The sequence below is a fragment of the Lupinus angustifolius genome, unplaced genomic scaffold (assembly GCF_001865875.1).
Source record: "Lupinus angustifolius cultivar Tanjil unplaced genomic scaffold, LupAngTanjil_v1.0 Scaffold_203_22, whole genome shotgun sequence".
Lineage (NCBI taxonomy): Eukaryota > Viridiplantae > Streptophyta > Magnoliopsida > Fabales > Fabaceae > Lupinus > Lupinus angustifolius.
In genome coordinates, this window is record NW_017726855.1 from 200 (window position 1) to 16,497 (window position 16,298).

The following is a 16,298-nucleotide window of genomic DNA, read 5'->3' on the forward strand; positions in this document are numbered from 1 at the left end:
TAAAACCATGCTCGAGTATTGTCAGCCAATATTCGAGTAGCCAAAAATGATCGCCCGATTTTACTTTACGGTTGGTACTTCGAATTTCGGCATTCCGAGTGAAAATATTTTAGAAAATAGTTATGGACCAAATCAGGGTCTATCTTGGCTCGAAATGTGATTACGAAGCCAACGGCGCGATCGGAATTCGATTCCGAGTTACGGAACTCAAAAACCACTTTTTGAGCCGTACCGCGTGAGATTCGGCTCCTACAGCGGTCCGAAATCGACTGTCTCCTAAAATCATGAAAATTTACCACCAAATTGGAAATAGAATTACAAGACTAAAACTCAACTTAGAGTTTCGTCTAATTCTTTACCGAAAATTCCCAGAAATTCATTTTCGAAAATATAATTAATAAAAATATTAATAAAATCTTATAATTCAAAATTGTAAAATTCGCGGTGTTACACTGATATCATTGGAATATCTGCTTTCGAACTTAGAAATAAGATGATTGCAGTACGTATTTTTTGAATTATACATTATATAGATTGATATCACATGAGTACATAATTTTTAGTATTGAAACACTTTACAATTTTTTCTTTTTTTATATGTAGGAAGGTGAGGATGATCCAAAGGAATTCCCTCTAATACTTGACATGTGGCTTGCAAGGACAATGACATTTAGAGTTAAAGTCCAACCATCTTACCACCAATCTTCTGTGATAAGGCTATCTGAAAGTCTGGCGTTGATCAAGTCCATTGTTGATCAGTTTGGAACATTGGAGATACATACTGTGAGTTAATGATATTTCTGTTTTACCTAGTTTTCAATTTTTTATTTCTAATACAATCAAAGTTAATTTTTACCCGCTTTTAACAAGGATTCGATCTCTGAAGAACTTCATGAAAAGTGTCATCTCAATTACATGCCTCAATACGAATCTGTGAGTGGCATCCATAATTGAATACAATGTTTAAGATGCAAAGGTAATTTCTGTTATAAATGTGATTTATTGACATGTTTTTCAACTTGCATGGTTAGTCTGTATCTTTCACTGCTGATCATGATCCAGACAACCTTCAATTACTAACTCCAGCCAAGAGAATGTCGGTTGTGTTAAATGTGGACCTACCACAAAGCCCCATCTTTAAATCTACTCAGTTGTCATCTTCGAAGGTGGCAAAATATATCAAGACCGAGTGACTAATAGAAGCATGATAAATTATGTATAACCTTTTGAGAGCAATATTTTGATACATCATAGTTTGATGTATATTTTATGACATCATCCTTTACTACCAACAGACTGGGACTAACTAAGTTTGAAACACTACCCTCCCCATATATAAAATTATGAATACAGTTTGCTATTAGTAACCCATAAGTACATAACACAAGTTATACATCTGACTGCCCGCATGTTTAGTAAATTTGAAAATTTACTTTTTCACAACATCTAAGTACTTTTAAAACTAACATAATTAATTTTGAAACACTACTCTCCCATATATAAAATAATTTTAAGTTTGAAACACTATTCTGTCATAAGTACATAATTAAGTTTCAAACACTAGTCTCCCATATACATCTGACTGTCCTCATGTTTAGTACTTTTAAAACTAAAATAATTTGCTCATCACGTTAAGTTAAGGTAATTGTTTATGTGGTTTTATTAATTTCAACAAATAAATTAACCATAACATATGATACAATGATCTTTTATTATTTTTTACACATTATGTTATATATTTATATATTTAGTTATATACATTAATTATTTCATAGCTAGATAGAACATTGTAATCAGCTAATACTTTTGATTTTCGCGTGGTACATTATATATTTATGAGTATATAATATAAATTTTTTGAATGGGCGTTGATTCATTCTAATTCTCATTGTGTAATATCGATGTTACTATGACATTAAAATGATACGATAATCATGAAGACATTGAAATTACTTCTTTGTCTATTTGTTGATTTATTTCCATGTCAACTTTATATCATTATTTTCGAGTGGTGCATTGTATAATTCTCATTGTTTAATATGATGATACTATGACCTTAAAATGAAAAGAGAGTCACAAATACTTTTGTCTATTTATTCATTTATTTCTATGTCTAGTTTATACCATTTATTTCAAATGTTAATAAAATTTAATCATTTACAATTTTAGATGATGGCATCATACAAAGGCATTAACGTGTAAAAACATACATCACTTCATTTTATGCAAAATGTTTTTAAAAAAGTAGTCAAGTATGTGTTTATTTCTCCTAAACCTTATAATTTTAGGCTATAATCTATAGGTTTAATCCCTTAGTGTGTATAAGAAAATTTTATAAATATTAAACAAATATTTGAGCTTTAATATTATAAATCTCTATTTATTGAAGTTGTTTTATTGCAGATCAATGACCATTCTCTGAATGACAAACTATCTCCCCAACTATATTTTTTGGCTATTCAGTTTTGATTTTCCTATGCAATATTCAATTTTATATAACATAATAACTTATTAGGTGTATTCTAGTTACCTTTTTATACTTTTATATATGCATGTGAGTTGACATGCTATTTTTAATATTATATTGGAAATCACAAAGCTGAAATCATGAAGGAGAAAGCTATGTAGTCTTTTACAAGAAAGGTAAAACGTCAAAAAAGATAATAAAATATGTCAACTCACAATGCAAGAGTGAGAAACAAATATCAACAAAAGTCACTTACCCTCTTTCATTTTCGTAAGATATCTCTTCTTCTCCCTTAACAATTCAAACCGTTATGCCAAACCGTTTAATTTCCCCCTCTTTCATTTTCAAAAAAACCTGACTCTCAACATGCTATTTCTTCTCCATGATTCATATCCTTCTCAGGTAAGATGCAATGTTCTTTACCTGGATTATCGTTTTCTTCAACAAAATAAAAAGGGTTATGACTTTATTTTTCTGATTTTTTTGTTTTCCTCCTGAAAATAGTTCTTCTCAGTTAAAACTTCTTCCTTTGAACTCTCTTCTTAACAAGCACATCTCTGTGTAGGGTTGAAGAAAGCAAGTTTTATGTTCGTACTTCGTTCATAGCTGGGTATACAACATTCTTCCCATAAGGTAATGCTTTTGTTTGTTTATAAAAGGTCTCTCCCATAATACGTGTTTCTGGATTTTGAGGATGAAGTAATATATATATTAAAGTGTATGAGTATCTAATCTTAGTTATATATGTTTCTGTTACTTTGCTTGTTTATATAAGGTCTCTCCCATAATACGTGTTTCTGGATTTTGAGGATGAAGTAAGATACATTTTAAAGTGTATGAGTATCTAATCTTAGTTATATATGTTGTTGTTACTTTGTTTGTTTATATAAAGTCTCTCCCATAATATGTGTTTCTGGATTTTTGAGGATGAAGTAATATATATTTTAAAGTGTATGAGTATATAATCTTAATTATATTGTTGTTGTTACTTATTTTAACTATAGAACATGTTATCTGAACGTTGTAACTTTTTAAACTTTCCTCACTTGACATGTTTAATTTCATTTTATAAAAAACATTAGTAATTGTTATATGTTGTCTCAATTATGTTTCGTAGGTTCTGGATTGGTGTTTATGATTTTGATATTTTTGAATGTAGTTTGAAGTTCAACATTTATTGTTCAAATTAATTCTGTTGAGTTACACATGATTTAGACGATTGAGATATAATATAATGTGTGGTTCATTCTGTATACTTCTATACTAAGCTACTTTGTCATTTTTTGTCTTAAAAATGTTATTTTTAATACTTTTTTTGTATCTTTCAATATATATAGCTTGTATTTTGACATTTTTTGACTTAAAAATTTGATGTTTAAAATATCATTTTTTTAGTTTTTGTGTTGTTACTCAATATTTAACTTTCCTCCTTTGACATGTTTAATTTCATTTGTTAAAAAACCTATATAATTATGATTTGTTGTTTCAATTATATTTTGTAGATTCTAGAATGGTGTGTATGATTTTGGTATTTTGGAATTCAGTTTTATGTATACAGATTTATTGTTCAAATTATTTTTGTATTCAGTTAGAGATTGGTTACATTATTAAGGATACTATAATTTCTGATTCATTCTGAATATTATTTATTCTATGATCTATTCGTCGGTCAGATTATCAAAGCAGACATCTTATGGACTATCCTACTAAGATCTCCTCCTTTGTCTGCTTTGTTCATTTTGTACCTACTTTAAAATTCATTTTGTGTCAGCCTTAAAATTAGTCTGTAACATGTTAGATACTATTATGCATACATTTTTTAAATGAATTGCATATGCATGACTTACAATTGTATGGACTGTTATATGGATACAAAAAAGTATTATTTTTAACGACTACTTTATATAATTTAATTACTAAGTAACACAAGTTTTTGAAAGCAGATCCAAATCTGCAGCAATAAGTAAAATGCCAATTTGAATAGTAAGACTTTCAAAGTTTATGGCTAAGTAATCTTTTAAATAGGAAGCTAATATTTCTGTACTCATAAATTCACCATCAATTGGTAAAGTGAACTAAAAAAGTGAAATCAAACTTAGCACTAAATATTAAAGGGAATGTATTCCACCTGTTACAGCCATAAAATGTTTGTTCGGTTATTACTGTTTGGATTATGTTTAATTATTTAAGTTATGCACTAATTTTACACTTGGATTTATACATTGTGCATAAAACAAGAATTGATTTTCTGAATGCATATCTATTTCATTTGATATCAAATGGGTTCAAATAATCCAAACATCTGTACTTCAATAGCAAGAAATAAAAGGAAGTCAGTTTTGAAGGATAAGGGTTTAAATTATTCAAGAACAAAACAACCACGTTCAACGGTACAATCCCAACAACAAAATTTACAAAGATGAAAATGAGTAGAACCCCACTTTCACATATAGATTTAAATTCTGGCAACTTGAAAGAGAGCTATGGTTTATTCAACATCAACGGTTGTTCAACTTCGACATCACATACCCAACCATCAGAAATCCATACAAGGCTAGAAAAAAAAGAATTATCAATTAAGAATCTATAGGCATAAATCTTATGAATAGATATTGCAAAATGTTAGATGTTCAAAATTTGAATAACAATGCAACAACAAAAGAAAATATGGTTCCGTTTTCATCAACAAAAAGTTATAGTCACCAATTCAATGATCATACAAATGAAGATGATGTCAATTTTGAAAATGACATTTAAGGTATTGATTCAATTATTTAGTTTATTATTAGTCATTTAATAAGATAATTTAATTATTCTCTTTAACAATAATATCTTATATTCTTTATATTTAGACAATGTTAATATTGAATACTCTTCAGAAGATGAAGATCAATTCGATAATTCCCATACGCCGTCAATGTTTCAAAACCATCAAGGTTATTTACTATACATTTTAAATTTTAATTTATAGTACATAAAAATAGCCACTAACATTAAAATTGTTTGTTTAGGTTATTCTGATATTGGTGATCTTGTTATTGAATGTGATCATTGTGGAGCATACATGTGGTATGAAGAGCGAAAGCGTAAACATAGAAATACTACAACACCCAAATATGAACTTTGCTGTGATGATGGTAAAGTAAAAATACCCTTATTGAAAACACCTCCTCCAATCCTTCAACATCTTCTTTTTTATTTGCATTCCCGTGATAGTCTAAATTATCAAAAAAATATTCGTCTATACAAAATGATGTTTGCCTTCACATCTGCGGGTGCAAAATTTGATAGATCTATCAATAATGGTAGAGGTCCTCCAATTATTAGGATATAAGGACAACCATGTCATCGTATTGGGAATATGTTGCCGATGCCTGGACAAGACCCAAAGTTTGTGCAACTTTACATTTATGATACAAAACATGAAATTCAAAGCATAATGGCAGGATTAAGGTAAATAATAATATTACTATGGATAATAATGTCATATTTTTTTATATTCTGTGCAATCTTATTGATTTGTTGTTCAATTGATGAATATAGGAACAACAAGGTTGATTCCCAAGTAGTTTGCCAATTATCACAAATGTTGGATGAAAATAATGTCCATGCAAAGTCCTTTAGAATGGCAAGGGAAAGATTAAAAGATTGTGTAATTCCTAATTTTAAATTGAAGCTAATTTCTGAAAGGAGTTCTGATGGTAGAGTGAATAACTTACCTATAGTTTCTGAAGTGAGTGCTTTAATAGTTGAAGATATTGATTCAACCGCAAAAAAAGATAAAATTATGGAGACACAAACTGGTCATTTAAAGAGAATTGATGAATTACATGCAAGCTATTTAGCTTTTCAATATCCATTTTTGTTTGCATTTGGGGTGGATGGTTACAGACATGATGTTTGTCACATAGTCAGATTTGATTCTGAAAATAGGAAACGAAATCGTCTAACAATGAGAGAATGAATATCTTTAGATTGCAAACAAGGAAGAATGAGGCTCAAACTTTGTTGAGGTCAAGAGACTATTTCATCAATTTTTAGTTGATGGTTATACTATGGTGGAGTCTAATCGACTATCATTTATATAAAAAAATCAGTGAAAGCTAAGGGTTGATAAATACAGAAACTTGAATCAATCTAAAAAAAATGACCAAAATGAAGGATCAAATATTGGAAAAACTGTCATATTACCTTCAACCTTTGTTGGTAGTCGTAGGTACATGCATCAATTATACTTTGATGGGATGACCATTTGTAGTTCATTGGGATTTCCTGATTTATTTCTAACAATGACATGCAATCCAATTGGCCTGAAATTGTAAGATTCCTTAATCCTTTGGGTTTGAAGCCGCATGATAGACCAGATATAATCTCAAGAGTGTTCAAAATGAAGTTTGAGCAGTTGCTTCAAGATATAAAGAAAAAACATGTGTTGGGTAAAGTAATTGCATGTAAGTATATACTTGACAATATTTTTACCTTCATCTCATATATGTTACCATATAAGTAATTTTGGATACTTATTATTCCTTTATGATTTAATGTTTCACATATGTACACAATTGAAGTTCAGAAGAGAGGTTTACCACATGTACACTTGCTTATTTTTTTGCATCTTTGTAGCAAATATCCTTCTCCAAATGATATTGATAGAATTATCTCCATCGAGATTCCAAATCAGAATGATGATCCTGAATTGTACAACTTGGTGAAGTCACATATGATTCACGGTACATATGGTTCTTGCAATATGTCTTCTCCATGTATGAAAGATGGTAAGTGTTCTAAGTATTTTCCAAAACAATTTCAACAATCTACAATTGTTGATGAAGAATGATATCCTGTTTATATGAGAAGAGATAATGGAAACATTGTTGAAAAAAATGGCATCTCTCTTGACAATCAATATGTTGTCCCTTATAACCCGCATCTATTAACTAAGTACCAAGCTCATATTAATATGGAGGGGTGTAACCAAAGTACCTCAGTTAAGTACTTATTCAAGTATATAAACAAAGGGTATGATAGGATCACTGCTATTATTGAACCAACAGATGATGGTGCATCGCAGGCTCCAGGTAACATTGATGAGGTTAAGCAATATCTTGATTGTAGATATGTATCACCATCAGAAGCATGTTGGAGAATTTTTAAATTTCCAATTCATGGAAGACAACCTGCTGTTGAACGATTATACTTTCATCTTCCAGGAGAACAACCTGTTTACTTTAATGATCACGGGGATATTGACAACATTCTTACAAGACCAACTGTATCAAAATCTACGTTTACATCCTGGATGGAAGCTAATAAAAAATATCCAAAAGGTAGAACTTTTGGTTATGTTCAATATGTGTCAAAATTTGTTTATGTGAAGAAAACTAGGTCTTGGAAGCCAAGAAAACCAGGTTATACAATTGGAAGATTAATTTGGGTTTCTCCATGCACCAGTGAGCTGTACTATCTTAGGATGATGTTGATAGTTGTTAAAGGACCAACATGTTATGAAGATAATAGAACAGTTTCAAATATTCGATATGAAACATTTATGGATGCATGCTTTGCTCGTGGCTTACTTAAGGATGATAGAGAATACATTGAAGCACTAAGAGAAGCAAAGGATTGGGGTTCTGATTTCTAGTTGAGGAAATTATTTATCACAATGCTTTTATCCACATCAATGAATAGGCCAAATCATATTTGGGAGAACACATGGAAATGGTTATCCGATGGAATTCTTTACAATCAAAGAAATATCTCCAGTAATCAAGTTATTCAACAATTATATTACATTCTATTATTAAAACTTTATTTTGTGTAAATATCTTATATTATATGACACATTCTATAACTTATAGGGTTGGTGCTTACAGATGAACAACTACAAAATCTAACTTTATTGGCGATTGAAAAACTACTTGAAGGAAATCGGAGGAGTTTGAAAGACTTTCCTTCATTGTCATACCCAAATGGGTGCATAACAAGTCAATTAGTTTATAGACTAATATATCAAGAGCTTAATTATGATACAAATGAATTAAAGAGAAACTTCCATACTCTTTTCAACTCTTTAACATGTATTTCCAATTTCTTACAAAATTCTTTATTTAATGTTAGTACTAATAAATCTATTTCTAATAATAAGATGATAACAAACAATTTCATTTTATATTATGCAGAAGAACAATATAAAATATTCAAGACTATAATGCAAGCTTTTAACCGTCAAGAAGGTCGCATGTTTTTTCTATATGGTTATGGAGGAACTGGAAAAATGCACATGTGGAGTACTCTAACATATGCATTGAGATCTCAAAAGCATATTGTATTGACTGTGGCTTCAAGTGGTATAGCTTCTTTACTATTACCTGGGGGTAGGACAACACATTCTAAATTCAAAATTCCAGTACCAACTTTTGACAACTCTGTTTGCAACATTCATCAAGGGACTAAACTTGTAGAATTACTAAAACAAACAAAGTTAATTATATGTGATGAAGCTCTAATGACACATAAGTTTTGCTTCGAAGCACTTGATAAAAGTCTTTGTGACATCATGGGAACAACAAATGGCTCCATTCTGTTTGGAGGAAAGGTTGTAGTATTTGGAGGTGATTTTAGACAAATATTACCGATGGTTCCAAGAGGTTGTCATTCAAATATTGTGCATGCAACAATTAATTCTTCTTATCTTTGGCATCAATGTACATTTTTAACCCTTACAAAGAACTTGCGTTACAAAATCATGACAATGAAACAGATATCAAGCAATTCTATGAGTGGATACTAAAGATGGGAAATGGAAAATTATTTGAACCTAATGATGGTTCTGCTGAAATTGATATCCCAGAGGAACTTCTGATTGTAGATTATGATAACCCAATTAATGCGATAGTCAGTAGCACCTACCCAAACTTACAATAGCATTACAAGGATGAACAATTTCTTCAATATAGGGCAATACTTGCATCAACAATTGAGATTGTTGATCAAATCAATGAATATATTCTGATGAAAATTCTAGGTAAACTATTCAATTTTATTTAACATACACATTATGTTAAATGTATTAATTTATTAGATTTATATTAATAACTATTCTAGTGTATACTTACATGCGATGAAAAAGAATACATGAGTTCAGATGAAGTTGATATGTCTGATGCTAATGACAATGAAACATTCAACATATTAACTTATGAATTTCTAAATTCACTTTCAACATCAGGACTTCCAAATCATAAGATCAAGCTGAAAGTAGGGACCCCAATTATGCTATTAAGGAATTTAGATCAGTATGAAGGGCTATATAACGGTACAAGGTTGGCGGTTACGAAGATGACTAATCATGTACTTGAGGCAAAGATAATGTCTGGAAAAAACATTGGAAATATCACTTACATTCCTAGGTTATCAATGTCACCATCCCAATCTCCATGGCATTTCATGCTTATCAGAAGACAGTTCCCTATAATTGTGTCATACGCTATGACAATCAACAAATCGCAAGGCCAATCACTAGAGAGTATGGGGTTGTATTTACCTAGACCAATATTTAGTCATGATCAATTGTATGTAGCTGTTTCAAGAGTACAGAGCAAAAAGGGATTGAAGATATTAATACATGACAAGGATGGTAAACCATTGAAGACAATGACAAATGTCGTTTATAAAGAAGTTTTCCAAAATCTTTAACAAGTATTCTACAACTTATTTTACATTATGTTTGAAATATTTATTTCTAATTATTACATTTTAAAAAATAACATATTCAATATCATATGACTGTACAATAGCTTCACATCAACAATCAAAATATATAAAGTAATGTTTATGAGTTAATCTTTAGTCATATTCTGCTGTTAAAAAACAACATGCAAATTTCCATATAAATTCATTCAACTTTTTCTAACATGTTTGCTTTTTTTAACATTACAGGTTCAATATCATTTCACTGTACCACCATCTTTACATTAGCAATGGATTACTGCAAAACATGTTTTACTATGTATTCCTTAATCACATTTCATTTAACAAGTTATGCAATTACTTTTTAATTAAATTCATACAATACATATTATTACCCGTGTGAATGCACGAGTCTCCTACTAACTCATATTAGTCTTGAAATGATTTTCAGATACTACTCAACTTCCCTCTTCCGATGCATTAGGAGGAGGCTGGCTACATATTTGTGACTTGAAGTCATTAAAAAGTTTTAAAACTTATAATTTCTTAAAAATAAAAATTAGTTTTAAAAAATAATTTTTTTTATTCTAACTCATACTGTACTCTTTGCCTTGTTTTTTTCTTCACGATTTCTCATTTTTTATCTATTTTTTTAAATAATAATAAAGTAAAAATTGTTATTTAACCTTATCCACAATACTAAATAAAATAAAATTAATAACATAATGCTAATAATATTTCAATTATCTTTTAATTTAATACCATAATTTATTCATATCCAATATTTTTTGGTTTAAATTTATGTTCTATTTTATTAAACTATTTAATTTTATTTACTACCGAACTACCTAAGTAAATAGAGAAAAATAAATATTGCAAAATATCATCGTATAATAGAAAAACAATTATAAAATAGAGAAAAGTATTAGCATAGAATTCCATACCTTGATTTATGGGTAGAAGAAAATTGGAGTAAAACCTTACAATCTTAAATGCATGAAGGAAATTTTGCTCTATTGTTACAACAAAAATCTCTTCATTAATAAATAGACAAGTAATTATTTTTATTTACTCTTTGAATGACAAAAATGTTATTCTATTATATATAGAAGGATAAAATGTCTTATCATGCTATTTTTCTCTTCTTTTTATAATATTTGTCTCTCAATTAATAGAGTGAATCAGAACCCTGTGAATCAATCTCTTTTACCCTACAAATAAAACAATTCCACGGTAGCACATGCTATGCAATATACTTTCTCACTGACTTTAGTAGTAGAAATTATGAAGCAAACAAGAACTTTCTAATGTGTCAATTATAGGAACTAACTCATTGAAATATTTTATTTATATAAATAAAGTTATTTCCATACTATCATTTTATCGTGTTCATGAATTAAGTTTATGTATGCCGATGATAATTGTCACATTAATAAAAGACAATAATAGAAAATGCATAGGAGAAAGAGTTCAATATTGTTATGAAAATCTAATAGATCACTTGGAAGACAAATGATATATTGAGAAAAACGATAAGGAGAAGGTAAATTAAATAATTTTATAGCTTATTTGATTTCAGTTAACTAACATGATTTTGTTGCTTTTAATTTATAAATTTTAGGACCTAAACGCTTACTTAATTAAGCTTATTACACACTTATCACTTATGTTATTTGGGTCATTTCTAACAGTCTAGTGCCCTAACAAAATCAACAAATGACAACAATATATTGGATAACAAAACTTTTAAGTTAATAAATTATGTTCCAATACAAAAGTTTATTTTAGATTTTAACCAATATACTTAGAGCACTAATTAGAATTACCATGTTATTTTAGTAAGGGTTATTACTAAGATTTTAATGTAATATATATTATCAACTATCCAAACTATATCAACCAGTGTTGATTCAAGTGGTATATGTTTGATTCCTCTTAAGCAACGTCTCGGGTTCGAGTCTTGTGGATGAAAACAATACCCAATGGAAGAGTTAGCCCCACATACCTGTGAATATTTCAGGTTCAGACAAGATTGTCTCCAATGCGAAGATAACTTGTAGGAAACAAAAAAAACTATCCAAACTATGATGTGGAACTTTTTCTATTATTCTATTATACTATACTCCTTCTGTTAAAATCATAAAATAATATATATGTTTCATCCTAGTGTCTATACCAATAAAACAATAGCCAACTCGTAGCATCGTGACCTGTTAAGTGTCAAATTGTTAATAAAATGTATATGAATTTGGGGCACTTAATATGCATTTATGCTGTAATTGTGTATGATTCCTGATAACTTAGTCAATCTTGTTATGTGTAGGAATTTATATGTGTTATGTTGTTTCAGGTTAAGAAATAAGGAAAAAAAGGAGAAGATTGGGGCTTATGAATACTGCAAGCCTCGCCCAAGCGAGGAGAGTGTCACTCAAGCCACAAATAGGAGGAAAATCATCATAAATTACTGTTGTCCCTTGCCCAAGCGAGGGACTGTCGCTCAAGCAATAGATGGAGCTAAAAAGACCCGGTTGCTCTGCCTGATCCTCGCCTAAGCGAAGGATCCTCGCCCAAGCGAGTTGCTCAGGCCCAAAAGTCTTATTTTCTCTCCCAAGCGAGAATCTCTATCTTGGGCGAGGGCTTGAAAGTTGGAACTGATATGGGCGGTTTCGAAAGTCAGAGGGAGTTAGGAAATCACTTTTCCAAAGCTTTTGGGCACGAAATTTTAGAGAGAAACACTAGGAAAGACGATAAAAGTCATAGGAAGGACTCAAAATTCGATTTTCTTGTATACTTTCATGAGTCGAGTATTGTAATAGCGAGGATGCGTGACTAGATCTTCATTGTTGGGATTTGAAATGTAATATTCTTACCTTGTACTCCAGGATTCAATTCTAATGTAATTGTTACGCGATTTTGGGAAGTTTAACATGTTTTTATTACTTGACTTTAATTAGCTACTGAATTCTTTTTCTTGGGTTCAAGTTTAATTGGGATACTGGATCTGGATCATCTTCCTTCATGTATCACTATTTCAGGAATGGACAATGATGTATGAATTGCTTTTACATAAAATTTAGTGCTAGTTAATCAGACAATTATCCAAGGAATTGGTATTTGAGTTATTATCTAAGAATTTTATACTCAAGGAATTGATGTAAATGATTTACCAAAAATGTGCATCAAAATCAGTAACTTCACAAGTTGCTTGGAATTGAATCTATATATGTCAAAAGGGAAAGAATGATGAATTTTGATCCCAACTCTTTTAATTTCATAGTTAAACTTTTATTACAACTTAATCTTTTTATAAAACCAATGTCAAATTATCAAACAAATTCTTGTAAATAGTTGCTCAGTTCATTCTTGTAGGAATTAGTGTAAATCCACTATGCTCCCTGAGGACGATATCCCGGTACTTCACTGGATTTCATTACTTGGACGATACTGTTCACTTGCTATTCTATAAATATCTAACAAGTTTTTGGCACTGCTGTCGAGGACCAATGAGCGATTTATATTAGTTCTTTGGAGATTTTATTGAGTTTTGTACATAATTATTCTTTAATTTTTTGTAGTATAGCTAACCCTTGTTGATGTGAACCTCTTGGTGAAAAGGCTCTTGAACGATCTATCTTGGTTGGTGCTTGGCCTAAGCTCACGGTTGAGTAGAGCTTTTGAGAGTAAGCAACGGAAATATATTGAAATTAGATATAAGAAGATGGAAAAGATTTGAGGTGAAGGCGCCACAACTTGAGGTGTTGATAAGCGAAAGTGATGCTCGCCACAAGAACTTGGTTCTTGATAAGAACTTCTAATCTTGGTTCAGCCAAGAAGGTTTGGAGAATACTCTCACAAGGATATAATCCTTTTTGATTCACAAAGAATTCAACTTAACTTTACTTGTTTATTCCATTGCAAAAGACTTACATTTATAAGCAAGCAATTAGGCTCCCACGGTTGTCTAATCATACATAGTAAGGCTAATGCATGGTAATCTAACATATGATACCCTTTTGACACTTTTGATTTTTGGACTTTGACACTTTTTTTGACACTTTTGATTTTTGTACTTTGACACTTTTTGAAAGATAAAGATCAAGAAAGATAGATATACCCACAGCCAAAAGAAAAGATTAGTGAACACCAAGCAAGAGACTAGCTCTGATGCCACTTGATGTGAACCTCTTGGTGAAAAGGCTTTTCAATGGTCTATCTTGGTTGGTGCTTGGCCTAAGCTCACAGTTGAGTTGAGATTTTGAGAGTAAGCAACAAAAATATATTGAAATTGGATAAAAGAAGATGGAAAAGATTTAAGGTGAAGGCGCCACAACACTTGAGGTGTTGATAAGCCAAAGTGATGCTCGCCACAAGAACTTGGTTCTTGATAAGAACTTCTAATCTTGGTTCAGCCAAGAAGGTTTGGAGAATACTCTCACAATGATATAATCCTTTTTGATTCACAAAGAATTCAACTTAACTTTACTTGTTTATTCCATTGCAAAAGACTTACATTTCTTTTTGGATTCTTTGAACTTTTGTAGAATCACTTTGACACTTTTTTTGACACTTTTGATTTTTGGACTTTTGACACCTTTTGACACTTTTGATTTTTGGACTTTGACACTTTTTTTGACACTTTTGATTTTTGTACTTTGACACTTTTTGAAAGATAAAGATCAAGAAAGATAGATATACCCACAGCCAAAAGAAAAGATTAGTGAACACCAAGCAAGAGACTAGCTCTGATGCCACTTGATGTGAACCTCTTGGTGAAAAGGCTTTTCAATGGTCTATCTTGGTTGGTGCTTGGCCTAAGCTCACAGTTGAGTTGAGATTTTGAGAGTAAGCAACAAAAATATATTGAAATTGGATAAAAGAAGATGGAAAAGATTTAAGGTGAAGGCGCCACAACACTTGAGGTGTTGATAAGCCAAAGTGATGCTCGCCACAAGAACTTGGTTCTTGATAAGAACTTCTAATCTTGGTTCAGCCAAGAAGGTTTGGAGAATACTCTCACAATGATATAATCCTTTTTGATTCACAAAGAATTCAACTTAACTTTACTTGTTTATTCCATTGCAAAAGACTTACATTTATAGGCAAGCCACTAGGCTCCCACGGTTTGCAACTAAGACTAATGGATGGTAAATTTACATTGGATTCCATAAACCAAATGAATCTACTCCTAAACTAGACTACAAAAGTTATCCCACACATTTATTACAAAAATTAAATTTTCTCAATACTAATTAAATTGGCTAGGCTTGACTCGGCCAGGCTACGCCCAATGCCTGGTGCGGCATGCTAGGCGCATGCGCCTCAGTCAGATTTCTTGGCCAGGCCAGTTTGGCCCAGGGCCTGGTGCAACGCTGGGTGCACTAGAGATCAACTTGGTCAGAGTTGTCTTGGTCAGGATTCATGCCTGATGCGTCTGGCTCCATGCCAAGGCCATTTTTGGCGCCTGGGTCAGACCCGTGGCCTACCTCATGCGCATGGCCTGGTCCATCCTTGGCTCGATCAAAACCATGGACCAAGATGCTAGTGAGCATCTTTAAACCCCCTTGGGCTATCTTTGGCTCATCATGGATCAATATTTTGAGTTGTCCAAGGGCATTTTGAGCCCTTTTTGCTCTAGCCCTAGTCATAGGACCATTGATGCCTTCAAGGCCATCAATATCAAAGTTAGGCTCTTTGAGGTTAACATCACTTGTGCTAACCTTTGCTTTAGTCTTCTTATTTATGCTTTTGTGAGGTAAAGCTACTGACGAGCAACTACAGTATAATCCTGAGATTGAGAAGTCATCAAAGAGTAACCGTAAGAAGGAAAATGAGAAGAAGAAGCAGGGTATTCAGGGAGCACAGTGCAACTCTAAACAATCTATAGTTTCAGAGCCCTAGTTAGACAAGATGGAGAATGCCAACAATGGCACTAGAAATAACCCAAGGCATAATCCTGCAAGGAGGACGTTAGGTGACTATGCCATATACCAGGGTCCGAGGCACTATTCTAGCATTGTTATTCTACACACTGAAAGGACATTGGAAATCAAGCCGACATACCTAAATTTGGTCAGTGCTCACAAGTTCACAGGCAAGGATTATGAAGATCCATATGCTCATCTGGACAATTTCTATGAGTTGG

The 16,298-nt window shown here is 31.4% G+C and overlaps 1 protein-coding gene across 1 annotated transcript; it reads left to right on the plus strand.

Annotated features, from left to right (window-relative positions):
• Positions 1-8,675: 8,675 nt before the first annotated feature.
• Positions 8,676-16,054, plus strand: LOC109340577 (ATP-dependent DNA helicase PIF1-like). The gene is made up of 4 exons (XM_019578298.1): positions 8,676-9,114; positions 9,228-9,361; positions 9,572-10,103; positions 15,909-16,054. The coding sequence occupies exons 1-4, from the start codon at positions 8,676-8,678 to the stop codon at positions 16,052-16,054; spliced, it is 1,251 nt and encodes a 416-aa protein (XP_019433843.1).
• The last annotated feature ends 244 nt before the right edge of the window (positions 16,055-16,298 follow it).

Bases quoted from the DNA above. Each gene is read 5' to 3' on its own strand.
- LOC109340577 (XM_019578298.1), top strand. From the start codon at position 8,676: ATGCAAGCTTTTAACCGTCAAGAAGGTCGCATGTTTTTTCTATATGGT. The intron at 9,115-9,227 runs GTTGTCATTCAA...ACAATGAAACAG, and splicing joins ATTACCGATGGTTCCAAGAG to ATATCAAGCAATTCTATGAG. The intron at 10,104-15,908 runs GTAAACCATTGA...TGCTTTTGTGAG, and splicing joins ATTAATACATGACAAGGATG to GTAAAGCTACTGACGAGCAA.